The 16,162-nt window shown below is 44.6% G+C and overlaps 2 protein-coding genes and 1 long non-coding RNA gene across 3 annotated transcripts; 1 reads left to right on the forward strand and 2 right to left on the reverse strand.

Annotated features, from left to right (window-relative positions):
* Positions 1-2,866: 2,866 nt before the first annotated feature.
* LOC124691936 (MLO-like protein 13) lies at positions 2,867-8,965 on the reverse strand. The gene is made up of 13 exons (XM_047225223.1): positions 8,828-8,965; positions 8,286-8,343; positions 7,837-7,994; positions 7,468-7,584; positions 7,283-7,384; positions 4,860-4,934; positions 4,677-4,765; positions 4,546-4,595; positions 4,012-4,052; positions 3,710-3,919; positions 3,544-3,611; positions 3,397-3,457; positions 2,867-3,283 (listed from the first exon to the last, which is right to left on the reverse strand). The coding sequence occupies exons 1-13, from the start codon at positions 8,948-8,950 to the stop codon at positions 2,942-2,944; spliced, it is 1,494 nt and encodes a 497-aa protein (XP_047081179.1). The 5' UTR covers positions 8,951-8,965; the 3' UTR covers positions 2,867-2,941.
* LOC124685797 (protein translation factor SUI1 homolog 1-like) lies at positions 5,581-6,721 on the forward strand. The gene is made up of 2 exons (XM_047219831.1): positions 5,581-5,594; positions 6,304-6,721. The coding sequence occupies exons 1-2, from the start codon at positions 5,581-5,583 to the stop codon at positions 6,719-6,721; spliced, it is 432 nt and encodes a 143-aa protein (XP_047075787.1).
* Positions 8,966-12,139: 3,174 nt separating the features above from the next.
* Positions 12,140-15,720, reverse strand: LOC124691937. Its single transcript, XR_006999210.1, has 4 exons — positions 15,470-15,720; positions 12,829-14,942; positions 12,635-12,723; positions 12,140-12,284 (listed from the first exon to the last, which is right to left on the reverse strand). It is a non-coding gene; the product is annotated as an uncharacterized LOC124691937 (long non-coding RNA).
* Positions 15,721-16,162: the final 442 nt, after the last annotated feature.

A 16,162-nucleotide genomic window follows, 5' to 3' on the forward strand; every position in this document is an offset into this window, starting at 1 on the left:
GTTTCTTCTCTCCAACGGGCGAGAAAAGTAGGTGGGGTATTTATACCCCCTTCACTTACCTTGGAAGGTTGCTCAAACCCTAAGAACTTCATCCTCCATTGCTGAGCCACCAAGAACACCAAAATCGCCAGATCTCCTCCCTCAACCAACCAAATCACTTGTGCTTTGGAGAATCGAAGGAGAAGACCCCGATCTACATCCTCACCGAAGCGTTCTTCATTTCCCCTCTTATGCTTGAGGGCCCCCTTGCTAGTGTTCCCCTTTGGATCCCTAGTTGTTGTTGTTGATGTATGCTTGTTGATTTGTTGTGTTGTTACAGATTTGGGAGCCTCCAATTTGGTTGTGGATGTGTGCCCCAAGAACTTTGTAAAGGCCCGGTTTCCGCCTCGAGGAAATCCCTTAGTGGAAGTGGGCTAGGCCTTTGTGGCGTTGCTCACGGGAGATCTCGAGTGAAGCCTTCGTGGCTGTTGGTTTGGCTTGCGTAGCAACCACACTCCTCCAAACGTAGACGTACCTTCTTGCAAAGGAAGGGAACTACGGGAATCATCTCCGTGTCATCGCGTGCTTCACTCTCGGTTACCTCTATCCCACTCTATCTACTATTGTGTAGCTATACCTTGCTTAGTTGATATCCTTGTCATATAGGTAAATTCACTTAGTTGCATATCTAGAGAATTTACCTTTGTGTCAAGCCTAAATTGAAAAAGAACTAAAAATTGGTTAGCACCTATTCACCCCCCCCCCTCTAGGTGCGGCATACGATCCTTTCATTCGTACCATTCAGTCCACTTGCGACCCTTCTATAATTAACACTCTATTTATATCTAACCGATTGGCAGTTCGACTGCCCGTTCCTCAAAAAAATAAGAACAAGAAGATCTGAAAGATGAAAATACCGCTAATAATTTAAAATTTTGGCTGGTATTTACGTCGAGGGGTAATCCTAATCAAAGATAATCTTCTGAAACGAAATTGGCTAGGGAGTACTGAGTGTGTATTCTGTCATCACAATGAGATGATTAAACACTTGTTCTTCCAGTGCCGCTTTGCCAGATCGATATGGTCATGCATCCAAGTAGTATCCCCCGACTAGTGTGACCAATATCTTTGGTAATTGGCTTCATGGTATTGATCACATGTTTAGAATGCTTATTAGGGTGGGAGTGCTTGTCGTTATATGGTGGCTATGGCTATGCAGAAATGCCAAAGTTTTTAATGATAAGAATTGTTCCCTTTTGCAGGTTATATACAGATGCACCGCTATTCTCCTTTCGTGATCTGCACTGTAGAGAGTGGAGAACGGAGACCTCTTTACGGATGTCTGTACACGATTGGAGGATACGGCGAGGGATACTTTTTCCCTACATGGATGGCAACATAATCTACTGACAGGGCCACCAATATCGTCTTAGGCGTTCTACAATTGCTCATGATTGATATGTAATTCTTCTTTGTTGTTTTTACTTTGAGATTTTTGAGACTCTGAAACGGCTGTGTGCATCCTGATTATGCAGAGACCGGGTGTAATTGCTTGATCAAGTAATGAAGCGCCCATTATCGAAAAAATGTACATGAGTCGGGTTTCAAAAATACAAAGCCAGAAATACAAGCACAAGCGAAGAACAAGAAAACCAACAAAAACGTGAGGACTAGTCCCAAAACCAAAAAGACAAACATCACCGTGTTAAATGGGCCACACCCCAAATGATCACCCCGTGCGTGCGGGGCGTATCCCTGCACGCACGCAGGGGATAAATAGGGTTCGCCGAAGCATTGCTGCATTTCTAAACACCCAACTATTTCTTTCTTTCTGTACTCCCTGTATAGTGTAGATGATTGATCCTCTGGTCTCCCGCGTTCTTTCTTTTGGAAAGGCGACAATCGTGCCGTCCCACCACCTGTTGATGGTGCGGCCCACATGAGGAGGCTCTATGCACATATTGCCATTCCACGAGAAGATCAATTCTCTGACTGTGCAGTGGTGTAGCTGCAATCCAACAATAGGTGATGGACCATATGTAGGTGGATCATGCATGGCTTGCATATGGGATCATGGGGCAATCCACGGATCGAGAGATTGTCTTGACTATAGTGTCCTTTCCATACCAGTTCAACACATGGAATATCCATATGCTTAAACAACTTGAATATATATTTTCATCAATAAATCTTGTGAAAGAACAAAGTTTTCACTCCATTTTTCTTGTGTGTTGGTTTACAACACGAGAATAGTTTATTCTATGCTAAGTGTGTAGGAATATTTGAAGATGCACATGACGGTTTCGTAATTGATGTGGTTTATATAATAAATTTAAAGATCCAAACGGGTTGAACTAACATCAAATGCTACAAAAGTACGTGATGTTAGCAGAATCACCACATATAGAGCAAACTCTTCCTCAATCTAAGCACGCGTTAATGAATTTTAATTTGTTAGATTTCATTGCATATATTGTTAACTATTGTTGTTTTGGTGGATTTTCCTCTATATACTCAACAATGCAAAGTACTAACAAGCAATGATGCAAAACATGAAAGGTAAAAGCTTAAGCACAAAGCGACTATAAAATCAATTTTTTCCTTAAACCCTCAAAACTTCTCCCCCATTGGCATTATTGCTAAAATGGGCAAAAAACATATAAGACAAATATACCGATAGTTCCTTCATAAGATATGCGATTTCTCATGATATGAGTGAAATCAAATGCATTTCTCATGATGTTAAAGTTTTCATCGCGCGGCAGTGTCTAGTAGCAGCAGGTCCTAGACAGTCTGCTAGATAGTTTAGCCGGAGCCGGCCTGCAGGCTCCACAGCTAACATGCTAGGATGATGACGTCGGCAACAGCGTTGGGCGTCAGACTCACAGCGTTGGGCGTCAGACTGGGGCTAGGCGCGTGGACTGCCGTTAGTAATGCGAGATCGTACAACATCTACGAGAAGCTACCCGTGGCGACGACGATGGTCCTCCTCCGTGGTCGTCACGATCTCCTCCAGGTCATCGATGGGCTGCGGCCGCTCGGTGGGCATGCTGGAGCTCTCGGCAAGGTGCTGCGCTGCCCTGGCCTCGGCTGCAGCCTCCTCGGCGTCGTCGCGGCGGGAGCTGTGCCTCTTCTTGCTGAGGAACGGGATGCGTAGGTGCTGGTGTGGGTGCTGGTGCTGGTGCGCGTGCGCGTGTGTGTGCGCCGGCAGCGACGTGGACTTCTTCTTCACGTCCGTCGCCCAGCTGTGTACGGACACGTGCACGTGCTCGCCGAACGCCTGCAGTTTGATGTCGCCGCCCATCTGAAATGATCGTCCACCATCCAAAACAGTTTTAACAATCCGCTACTCTCAGTTGGAGCTAACCAGTCAAGTAGTGTTCCTGGTAAATTAATGGCGATAGAGTGAGATCTTACGTGGGTGACAATGGCGTATAGAGGCAGGGTGCTGTAGCTGCAGAGCACCTGGACGACGATACTGCAAGTTCAACGCAGAAACATGCTTGTCAGTTGTGTATCATATAGAAACTGGATCAAAGGAGAAATTAGAGATTTTTTACTAACCCAATGGCAAGTCTGGGAAGGGCATATGATTTGTTCTCCATGATGCATGAATCGAACCCATATGTTGCCTGCAATGTTTACCAATTAATTAGCCCCATGGTTCTATAGTTGTATGCATTTAGTGCAAATTGCAGACCTAGACAGGCAATAATTTACAAAAGCATACCAAGACCCAGAAGAAAAATCCCATCTCAAAGGAGTTCTGGAACAGGATGAAATGAATCAGATGGAGCACAACCCGAGGATTGCTGAACCAGAAGTGCTCCTTGGCTGGCTTATTCCAGGGGTTTGCAGTTGCTTCATCCGGACACTCGGCTGCTTCTTGAGCCAACCGAGTGCTGATGTACTCCAGCTTTGTGCCAACGATGAGCAGAAGCTGCAAGTTTATTTATCCCAAGCAGTTAGAGTCTCCTCTATCGTGGTAACGAAAAATGTTTTTACCGGAGTGACAGTTTTTGAGGTACTTACAATTAAGGGCAGGAAAGCCAGCCAGAAGTATGTGTGCCACCCTTCATTGACAGTAAATTAAAAGGCATCAGTGACAAAAAAGCAAGCTAGTTCATAAAACTCCGTAGATATCTTATTACTCCCTCTATACCGGTTTATTAGGCTGACACGTAATTTAAGAAAAACACCATAAATTTAGTTAAAAAATACGAATTAAATGTCACAAAAATTATATTATTGGATTCATATTAAAACGGTATAATTTTTATGAGATATAATTTATATTTTATTGACCAAATTTATAATCAATTTTTTTCTCAAACTACGTGTCGATCTAATAAACCGGTATTCCGATTCCTTGGATTAATGAATCGTGAACCGAGTATGATGACTTGTAGTGTTGGAAATAATAGTGATGTTCATTATGGTTACAAGTCCATTTTTTCATCATTCTTTTAGAATCAGTATATCTTGGCAGCAAATTAGTGTGATGTGACCTCCGTGATGCCAGCAGATAAATGAAAACACTTGTTTTCAGAGGTTTATGATGGCTACCATTTATATTCAGCAGCAGGAAGACGATGACGAAAAGCCATAGGTACCAGCTGCACGTGCGTGAGAATCATTAGAAAAACTAAATATATTTTTCTGAAGCAATCAAAGTTGGATATCTACCCATTACTAACCTGATTCCAACAATTTCTTTGAAGTCATGCTCGAGAGCGCGAACCATGTACTTGTGGAAATCAAAGTCTGGACGATTTGGGTAGTGTCGCTGGGAGGGAGAGAAATGACAAGTGTCCTATTAGCTTCACTAAGAAAATCGGGGAACTTATGATTGAGCAGAAATTACTACAAGTACATCTTACCTGAACAAAAGCTGCTCTGAGTACTTGATAATCTGGTTTACCAACAGAATTGTAAAACTGCTTGAAGAATGGAACCTGAAATCATATAGGAATAAAATCTTTGGAATCAGCATATAGATGGCATACCGAGTTTATAATTTGAATGTGGGAAAATATTTGAACATAAAGAATGCTAACATAGAACTATGTAGCAACTAGGATACTCGATCAAAACAAATGTTCATTGCATTAGATGCTACATAAGTATTTGGTCATGATGTTGCCTTTTTGCAAAGGGGCACGTAAAATGACAACAGAAGTGCAGGCTATGCGCCACTGCACTTTGTGCTCATGCCATTGATACCTTAATATCATATAGCTTTCAGACCATAGTAAACTTTAGTTGACAATGGACCAAATTCAAGTGTTTACTCATTTTCCACAAATCACAATTTGACCACACAACGGACGGTAGTTATCTTTCATGAATAACTTAGTCACAATGCCTCCCGTATTTAGTTGCATTTTTTTCGATAAGGAGTATATATTAATATCAAGAAGATATCAATTACACCTAGCCTCTGTAATAACGCAATACCCTAATAGCATTACGGATGCACACAACCAAAAAATAGAAAGAATAATTACATAAAAGAAAAGTCCCGCTACGGTATTCCAGCCATAGCAACAACGGTACATCCACCACCAAGACAACATCTGAATTCTAGGCTCTCCAAAAGCGATGCCTCCAAGAAGGTAACAATGCACAAACACTATCGTCGTCCGATCAGAAGATCTTAGGTTTTCACCCTGAAGATAGTCTCCGCTTTCAAAACAATGCTTCTAATAAGGTCATTGCCAAGCACAACCAGTTAAGGCCAGACCTTGGATTTTTATCCCGAAAGGTAAGACTCTGAACTTCACCTGTATTGCCGCCCCCTCTTGCATACTGCTGTTGCGAAACCCAGAATACCAAGCAAGCCCCTCAACAACGCTAAAAAACTTAAACCTCTATAGCAAGTCCTCCAATCCGGCCCTCATAGTATTCTCCGCCTCTAACTTCGCCATGGAGCATGTTTCCATATGGCAAGAAAGAACAGAGCTTCGTGATACTCCCTCCAGAACCAATCGGTTGGAATAAAAACATGGGTGCATCCGACCGAATATCACCGATCCAGCAAACTCCAGACAAAAAAAGCGTTGTTACATCCGCCGGCGGAGCTTTCCGGAACACACCACTCCGGCTAGATCAAGAGGGACTGACTTCAGGAAGGTCTCCATCTTCGCATAAGAAAGGCCCTAGGACCACCACCTTTATTTATGCCAGGCCAGCAGCCCCCACGCCACTAACCGGCTGCGGAGAAGACGAACGAGCACAGAATCCGGCACAGTTGCGGGGCAACAGGCGAGTAGCTAGCAGACCTGCAAAGGAACAGCAATGACAATGCGCACGATCCTTCGCCAGGTTGCAGACGCCATCCCGGACACGAGCAACTGCGGCCCACCTGGCCCAGATCGGGCCCAGATCCCCCGACTTTGACGATGACGCACTGCCGCCGACCTCCTTCGACCCGTTCGTCGATGAGGCCGCCGAGGCGGGCGCCACCGCCGGGGCCGGGGACGACAGCCGCGTGCACCTCCGCGTGCAGCAGCGCAATGGCAGGAAGACGCTGACCACAGTGCAGGGGCTTAGCAAGGGCTACGACTACGCCAAGGTGCTGCGGGACCTCAAGCGGGAGCTCTGCTGCAACGGCACCGTCGTCGAGGACAAGGAGCTCGGCAACGACATCCAGCTGCAGGGCGACCACCGCAAGAAGGTCGCCGCCTTCATCACCAAGGCCGGACTCGCAAAGATGGACTGCATCAAGGTCCACGGCTTCTAGTCGCGCGCGTCGTCTAGATCGGCCTAGACCTTGCTCCGCCCCACGCCGCACCGCCGCCCACCACGCCACCTCGGACGCTCGCCTTCACCGCCTCGGCCTACCGCACCGCCACAGTCCTCCACGTCGCCATCTCTCCGCGCGAAGAGGAGGCAAGAGAGGTCTGCCCGCCTGCCCTCCGCCTTCGGCGGCCGGGCGCCACCACCCCTGCCGGCGCCGGCGCCGGCAGCGGCAAGGGGAGCTCGAAGATTGGTTGTTTGGCGGGGTGTGGGGCGCCCTCCGGAACCGCCCGCGCGAGCGGCCCGGGAGGGAGATTTAGTTGCATATGCAGCTATGTATTTTAAAATGTAAACTTCAAAAGCATTAAGAAATCGATACCACTCTAAAAAAGGCAGTTTGATTGTACTTTGGTGCAACCAATGAATTTGGGAACATGAATGGTAGAAAAAGAGAAAACTGAAATCCATTTTATTCTCATGCCGTCTTCACATGTATCACGAATAAAGGATTTACCACTGACTTAACACCAATCGAGAAGCATAATAAGAGGGTCAGATTACTTACAATCCATCTTAAAGCAGATGATTTCATCCAGCTCGACCCCTTTTCACGCTCCTTGAGACTTCCTTCTTGAATTTCTTTCTCCCATTTATCCCATTTTGTCATCTACAAGAGCTCACCCCAAATTTGTTACCTTGACTAACATGTCATGCGAAACTCATATTCATCGACAATAATAGTAATTATACCTTGGCTCTGCCAAGTACAAGTGTTGTAACACAGAAGAGAACATGGACCACACCAAGTACAAAGATAAAGATGTGCAGTTGATGCAAAGCCTCTTCAGATAGCATGGGAACTTCGCCCTGCATAAGTGCAAAAATAATGTTTCAGAATGACTTGGGACTGGCAATGTCTGTCAATTACAATTAAATGGAAATAACTAGGTTCTGCTACTACTCAGAGTACATCAACGATAGTAATTAACTATCAAAGAAAATCAGGAAACAATGAAATATCCATTTATCCACTACAGCCAAATCTATAGGGAACAATGAACAACACTAAATTGAACTGAAGTACTAATTTGATTTCTTTATATATACTTCCTGGTCTACCTTTATCTTGCAAAGTTTGGCAGCATCTTCGCTGGGTTTGGACGACTCTGCGATGCACGGAAGCATGATACGTGCAGCGCTTTCCGGTATGCAGATGTGATTGATGAGATTTTGAAAGACGCTTAGTAGGAAGGAAATGAAACCCAGAATCATCAACTCTGCACAAGTAACCGACAAATAGATTAGGTAGCGAACAAACTGTACTATGCAGTTGTTGTTTGTCGAGCCATGGAAATGCTTTTCGGTTGGTATCTGATGTTATTTTTCATACTGATTGTATTCAGTTCAGGTATGCAGTTTCCATCAGGAAAAGAAAATAGGTCATGATAAGATCTTATCTTGAGGTTGTGATAACCAAGATGCGCGGGACAAGTGAGGTGACGATATCGGACGGATAAAAGAAGTTATGCAGCATTTTTAACTAAGAAGTAGGATAAAACTACTACTACCTTCTTTGACTTTCTGCAGGGCTGAAAACAGTGCTTCCTGGCCATTGAATTTGAGCACCTGCACAAGGAAAAAGGCTGAGTAAAGGCAAACCACACAGGTATTACTGCACATGGAAATCATGGCTCAACAGCAATTTCCTCAACAGTACTATGCTGCACTAAAGGTGCTTGTACAATTGTCTCCCTTATCATAGGTCGCTAATCTTGGGAAGAAAGTACATCCAGTTTCCCCCAAAAAATTTCCTTCACACCAGTGGGTTGCGAAATATCGAACAATCTAAACTTTGCGTTAGCATATCACTAGAAAGAGTAATACTACATCTGTTCATAAAAGGATGTCGAAGATTTGTCTAAATTTGAATTTAGACAAATCTCCGACATTCTTTTATGAACGTAGGGAGTATTAGAAATGTGCATGCCCAGCAAAGGAAGGCTAGATATGATCAGTAGCAGAGTAACAGCAACAGAGGAAAATAAGTAATTAGCAGCAGAGCAGAGAAATTAGGGAGGGAGCAGGAATGAAGGTAAGCAGTCGTGCATGCCTTGCCGAGGCGGTGGAGCAGGCGCTCGGCGGCGAGGGAGATGGCGACGATGATGAGGCAGACGGCGGCGACCACCCACGTCGGCGTGAGCGCCAGCGACTGCGCCTCCTCCGCCTCCCCCATTCTTGTCGACGACTGGACCCCTCCTAGCTTCTCCCTCCTGGCTTATAGTCGACGATGCTACCCGCACCATGTGGCTGTTATAAAGGGCGCGGCGCACGGTGGTGGGGGCAGCAGCGACCGGTGCCACGAGCCGGCTCTGAGGTGCGGCGGGGACAGCGACCCCAGCTCAGCCCCAACCTGCAACCACGCCATGAGAGCGAGCGCCTTGTCCGCTGGCGGGACGGGCTGCACGTGAAGCCAGGCTCCCTTCGCTTTCGAATTTTGTCAGCTCGCGGAACTCGTGTGGATTTTTATTTTTCCCTGTGGGGGAAGGGCGAGATGACGAAGAGGCGGGAAAAACCTGGCCGCTCCGTCATGGTACAGGTGCGGTGGTCCCGGCGGCGTGGATCAACTGGGAGCAGAAAAATGGAAACGAGGCTCGGAGTTGACGTACTCGATCCTGGATGGAATCTCATCTCGTCGCGCGCTGGTGATTGAGTGGTGGTGGAGTAGAGCGCAGGAGAGATGCGATAGCCAGATCGTGGAAGAAGTAGCGCTGGTGGAAACGTCCAGATCTTTTTGCCTCCTGTGACATGTCCAGGCCGCGCGCGGGACCTGTCCTGGAAATGTGCATTTTCTCTAGGACGTGATGGATGAATGTCGTGTTGGTGATGGTAGTACCTGACTCGAACTGTGTTAATGTCGAGCTACATGTTGAAATGCTCCCTCGGATCAAATTACATGTCGCAGCATTTTGCCTAAAATCAGTTTAAATTCGTTGAATATGTGATAAGTAGTCGGATCAGAGGAGTACCTTTATTTGTCGATAGATACGCGGGATACTATCAACATGCCGCCCGCTGCCAAAATTATCATAGCAAAGCTAGATGCAAAATAAGGTAACCCCTCCCGTGGCGCTCCCCAGGGCGCCGGGGGGTGGGCCGATATCCCTCCTTCCGCCGCCCCTCCCTCCGTTTCTCTCCCTCCGCCGCTGCCGTCGGCGCTGGCCACGGTGGCGGCGGGCCCCGGCGCCAAAGTGCCCGGGGCTTGTTGGAGGCGGCTACCGGCGGTGGCGGCCGGGGCGGCGACCTCCGGCTTCGGCGTGCTCCGCTTCTAGGGAGGTGTCCCTGGATGTGCGGCGGCGGCTCCTCCTCCACGGCCTCCGGCGATGGATGGTGGTGGCGGCGGCTCTTGGATCTTGTTCCCGCCGAGATCCATCGTTGGCTTCTGCTGGCGGTGCGAGGAAGGGGGCGACGATGTGCGGGGCAAGGTTGGTGTGATTGCGGCTTCCGCGGTCCACCGAATTCTCCTCGTCATTGTTGGTCAGCGGATGGCGGCGTGGGGGCATGTTCGTCTGCTTCGGGTTTGAAGGTGGTGGTCCTAGGGTTCTTCTTCTGCAAAGATGAAAACCTACCGGATGCTGATCCTTTTCATCTAGCCGGAGTGTTGAGTTCCAGAAGGCTCCACCGGCGAATGCATCAGTGCATCTTTTGCCTATAGTTTGCTGGATCGGGTGGTATTCGGTCGCGCGCACCCATGCTTTTATTCCGACCGTTTGGTTCTGGATGGAGCGGCGCGGAGCTCTCTTTTTCTGTGTTGACATCAAGTGACTATGGATCCATGATGAAAGTCGGAAGAAGAGAATTCCATGAAGGCCGGATGGGAGGTCGACTACCTAAGGGAGGTTCAAGTCTCCGCGCTGTTGAGGGACTTGCTTGGTGTTTCGGGCTTCACAGCAGCGGTATGAAAGTGGGGGCGACAACACAGGTGAAGTTCAGAGTCCTACCTTTTAGGGTGAAAATCCAAGGTCTGGCATTAACTGGTTGTGCCTGGCAATGGCCTTGTTGGAGGCATTGTTTTGAGAGCGGGGACTATCTTCAGGGTGAAAACCTAAGATCTTTGATCGGGCAACGACGGTGTTAGAGTATTGTTTCCTTCTTGAAGGCGTCGTTTTTGGAGAGTCTGTATTTCACGTGTTGTCTTGGTGGTGGATGTATTGCTGTTGTTAGGCCCGAGATACTGTAGCGGGACTTTTGTTTCTTAGTTTTCTTTTTTATTTTTTGGTTGTGTGCATCTGTAGTGTCATTAGGATGGTGCGTTGTTGCAGAGGCTGGGTGTAATTGGTATCTTTTGATATTAATATATTCCCTTTATCGAAAAAAGATGCAACATAATACTTCCTTGGATCTATAATAAGTGTTGTATTTTAATTCATTTTTTCCTTTTGAGAAAAAAAACGCCAATCTATTGATCATCGTCCATGGCAGTAGAAAGATTTCAAAAAGTAATAAAAATTAAAAATTGATCTTTTAGATCTAAATGTTATAAATTTAGTTCATTTTAATTAATTTGAACTAAAGTCACAATATTTATTATGAATCGGAAGTCTAATCACGAGATTGTTAACAGTCAACCAATGGCAAGAAGGTACCCACCACATGAGCAATCCGCTCGGGGCATATAGCAAATCAAGAATTCGACCTTCTTCGCATCCTACCACATGCATGACTTTTGAGTCATTGTCAAAGTATGCAACTTGGCTGCTCCTTCTTGAGCTCTATGCGAGCTATGGGGTGTCACATCTTTCCTTGCACGATCTCCACCAGTTCTATATATGACCTCAAGTAAACTATAGTCAGGCATCTTGATATATTATTACCATCCTTGCACACGAAAAAAATAGGGAGTGACTATATAGCAGCTGTCTGTTTTTCAATTCACCAACAGACACTTTTCTACAACCAATCAGAATATGACAGTTGTACAACTAAAAATCTCAATGAAAAATGAAGCAGTTAACCAAAAAAGTGTCTGTTTTCAGTAGCGGGAAACAGACATATTTCCTTTCGTTTTCTTCCAGTCTGCGACTCTCATTTTTAACTAACTCAACGGCTCCATTTCTCAGCCCACGTGTATTCATCGATTTAACCCTAAGGTGGGTGTCCTGAGGCCCAGAACATGCAAAGACCACATGTAAACACTGAAATATCATAAAGCCTGATCGACCTTCCTGTCCATCAAGCAAACTGAAACATGAGCGCAACCACCTCTTCCTTCTGCTCCAGCTGCCATAGCCTTTTTTTTCGTTTCTGTAAGATCAAGATCAAGAAAGTCTCACAGGAAAAGATCCAGGGAAAAGAAGGTGAAGAATCATATCTAGAAGTAAAACCAAAGAACAAAAGGACAAGCCGGTTCTGCAATAAAACTTACTTCAATTTGGAGATTCTAGTCAGTCCAAGGTGTGCACCTGAAACTCCATGTCATGCGAAAACGTGAATTTTGTTGACAGATTGCAAAACTGGATTGAGGACTGGAGTACACCTGCTTTTCTATACTCTTGTTTAACTGCACATACCTGGAACACCTACATGCAAATTACTACCAGCATCCAACAAAAAATAAGTGCAAAACATGAACTAAAAGCAAAACGAAACCCACTCTTTGAGACTAACACAGACAGTAAAGCCCAACAATAATATGAAAAACCAAGCTAACTAGCATTTATGAATGGAAACAATCAGCAAGTTCATCTAATTTTTTTGCGCTGCATATAAGTTCCCCTATGAGCCACACTTTATTAGCAACATCTTCTTAAAAATGAGAAGAATACACCATGTGTGTGGGTAAATAAAACCTACAGGATAAGAGTGTGTACAAACTCTTCCAGAAAATTAAACTGATAATACTGAACCAAGTTACACTTACCAGGTTTGGTAGTGGCTGCAGGTTTGGGAGCTGCTGCAATTTCCGTTGCGGGCCAAGTTGCTGCTATGGGTTTGCCGCTAAGTAACTTCCTGTTGTTAAATAATAATCTTAAGATGCCAAACTGAGGCAAACACTAATAAAAAATCATGACAAAGAGCATCAAGTATGCACCACAAATATCCTGGCTAAACTACCTGAGAGAAATCGTCTAGTATGCACCACACACTTCATTGCCACCAGTGGTGGAGCCACTTCCTAGCGAATCAGGCTCAGCCGTGAACTTCCACTAGAAGGGCAACAAAATTTGATGGACTTGCTGATGGTTCCCATACTAGAAGTGCATGTAAACCCATAGGAACACAAAGGACATAAGTAGGGCACCAAGCAGGGAGGGATGGCTGAACATAGGACCAAAAGAAAGAGGACATAATAGATACTGATGGACAAACTGGAGATAGTAACCGATGATCGAGGAAATATGACAGACTGAAGAATAGAAGGACTGAAAGACAATACAATGTGTATAGGCTCACCAAATCTATGAAGTCTTCCGATTTCAGGACTGAACAACAAACTTAACAATTGAAGACTAAAGAAGGTTGAATAAACAAGTGACTGAATAATTCAAAATTGAATGGCTGAAGAGAGAGAAAATAAGAATGAAGAAACATACACTGTGTACAAATGACTAATTACTGGGGGTCTAAAGAAAAATCAATACGCTTCCATAAGGAGTTAGATAGACAGAGAGAATGAAGTAATAATGAAGAAAGAGAGACTAAGGGACTGAAGAATAATTTAATAAAAAAAGAAATGAATGACTAATGCCATGGATAATGAATGACTGAAGAAAGAAGGACTAGCACCTGAGGAAATGAAGAAAACAAACAAATGAATTAAGAAAGAAAGAATAAACGAATGAACGAAGAAAGAAACTGATGAAGAGCATCTGAACTCTGAAATCAACAACTTTTGAAAACTAAACTGAATGAAGAACTGAAGTAGTGAAAAACATAAGAACTGAACCAAGATACTTAAGAATTCTGATAAATACAAAGAATTCAAAAAGAGAGAATGAAAGAAGTAATGAAAAAGTGAAATACTGAAAGTTAAATAAAATAGACTGGAGAATTCAGATGCTTAAGAAATATACTGAGAAACAAGTTACTGAGTGACTGTAAAAAGCAATCTGAAAGGCTCAAGATCGAATGAGAACATGAAAATGTTGAAGTACTGAAATCAATAATGGATAAATACAAAGAGAGAATGGGATAATGAAGACGAACAAGAGTGAGATGACTGACAGTGAATAACAGAAAGCTGAATACTAATACTAAAGAACAAATAGGTAACTGGAGAATGAAACACTAAAGAACACTGAGATTAGTGAGCTCTCCCATGGTGGACTCGATATTAGTGAGTTCTTCACTTGTAGGCTTCCAAGGACAGAGGAAGTTCCTTAAAATGAAGATTGAAAGACTGAAGAACATGACTTAGAACAATGAGAAGGCCATAAGAAACATAAGAACAAAACATAGAAAAATGAGAAGGACAGAAATAAATGAAGATCGAGACTGAAAGAAATGAAGATCGAATGATTAAAATATAACAAAACTGAATAGGATGATTTTGAATTCCGATAATGACTGAAATACAACCTGTCGTGTCTAGCTGCCTGGCAGCGTCGACGGTGTTGCAGCAGCAAGCCCACGCATCAATGGAGCAGCTCACGTCCACTTTCCCTTCAATTGCAGAAAAGACAACACACTAGCATGTTTATATTTTTTCTTTCCCATATTGGTAGATTATTAGCTAGCGATTGGATAGTTTCCAAGAAAAATCCCCTGTATCTTCAAATTAGCCTTTAACACTTTAACAGCAGCAGCACACTAGCTAAGACGTGATATTTTTCCTGTTCTTTAATTTGCCCCACCCATGTATTTGTTTGCAGCTTCCCCACTGCATACTCATATTACAATGAACGATAAACTCTAATAGAATAGGATGAATGGTATCCAGGTTCGTAGACAGCTGAACTCAAAAGCAACTATCGCAATAGAGGATGATAACATACGAGTGATTCTAAAAGCTTCAGGTTGTCTGATATAACATGACCTAAGCAACAAATAGCTGATGGACAGTAGAAATGTCAAAATTACAACAATCTCAGACTGCAACAGAACCTATCTCAATCAAAAAATCCATCAATAATATAAAAAGCAGTACCATACATCGGAAACAGTGGCAGCGCCGAAACCTGGCGTGCCCAGGTGGCTGCCGAGGCTCCCACTAGTTTATTTCCTTGACACTGCAGCAGAGAAACTTGATTCAGCTAAGGGTTTGCTTGGGGCAAAAATGTTTAGCTGCTGCACTTGTAACTTGCCCAGGCATTAAACATGAGCTGGCTCCGCCGCTGACCAGAAGTACTCAAAAGTAGACACAAACATAAACCCTAACTAATCCAACATGTGCACACAGCACACACTTTCAATCTAATCTGAAATCAACTAAAAGCCTAATATAATCAACAAGCTCGCGCACCTAAAACTGAAACCTAAACTAACACAGAACTCAACCACCAGCATCAGGAACAAATAGAGTGGACCAAATGAGGAAGAACTCCGTAACGCCCAAATCCGAGCTCTCTAGCTACATCTGCCGCGCTCCAACAAAAATACGACTTGGCCCAACCACAAATAATAGCAAATTGAATTCTCAAATCTCACGACGACAACGCTACGGCGATACCACGCCCAAGCAAAACCATCACACCTACCAGATAATAGAACAAAATCAGATAACTCAAGCAACAGACGAAGAAGGTCCGATGCATACCCATAACCCGGCGGCGCACATGCTTTTGACGCTCATGAATTGGCGATCTATTTAGCGTAGCTCGAGGAGGAATGCGAGTCGCGGCTCTCGCTCCGGCTGCTGGGAGATCAGCGCTCTGCCCGTGGTCGGTCTTCCCAGCTCGCGAATCCCCTCTGCCTCCTACACCGGCCGAGCAGGCTACGGCGTCGCCGCAGGCCTCTCCGCCATGGCTTCCACCTCCTCTCCCGAGCGAAACGAGAAAGACGAAGGAAATGAAGTTGGAAAAAAAAAGGAACAGGGTGTTTCGTTGACTCAGCCCACACGGTGACACACGACGGCCACGCCAAAGAGAAAATGAAAGAAAGAGAGGCTTACGGTGCCGAGATTCGTGAAAGAGATCGGACGGTGAAAAAATATGTCTGTGCACCAATTACAAAACAGACAGCTGTTTATTAGGAAAAGTGAAAAAATATCGCCTTAGATCCAAGAAACCAGTTTTATAATTTTAGGTTATCAATTTTAAGCAATCAAACCCTTCATAAAAAAACACTTGAAGTGGAAGCACCTTTCTTGAGAAAAAAAGGTTCAAATTTTAGTTTGAAGCAACTTTAGGAATGCATCATGTTCATATATCTGAGATTCAAATTACGTACTTCACAAGGCTCGCGTCTTGGCTAGCATCGGACATGTATTAATGTGGTAGCATCAGATCTT

The sequence above is a fragment of the Lolium rigidum genome, chromosome 2, assembly GCF_022539505.1.
Source record: "Lolium rigidum isolate FL_2022 chromosome 2, APGP_CSIRO_Lrig_0.1, whole genome shotgun sequence".
NCBI classification, from domain to species: Eukaryota; Viridiplantae; Streptophyta; class Magnoliopsida; order Poales; family Poaceae; genus Lolium; species Lolium rigidum.

Coding starts and splice junctions, on each gene's coding strand:
- LOC124691936 (XM_047225223.1), bottom strand. CDS start 8,950: ATGGGGGAGGCGGAGGAGGCGCAGTCGCTGGCGCTCACGCCGACGTGG. Junction 4,766..4,859: donor TCAGAGCAGCTTTTGTTCAG/GTAAGATGTACT, acceptor TCTCCCTCCCAG/CGACACTACCCAAATCGTCC. Junction 4,596..4,676: donor AAAGAAATTGTTGGAATCAG/GTTAGTAATGGG, acceptor ACGCACGTGCAG/CTGGTACCTATGGCTTTTCG.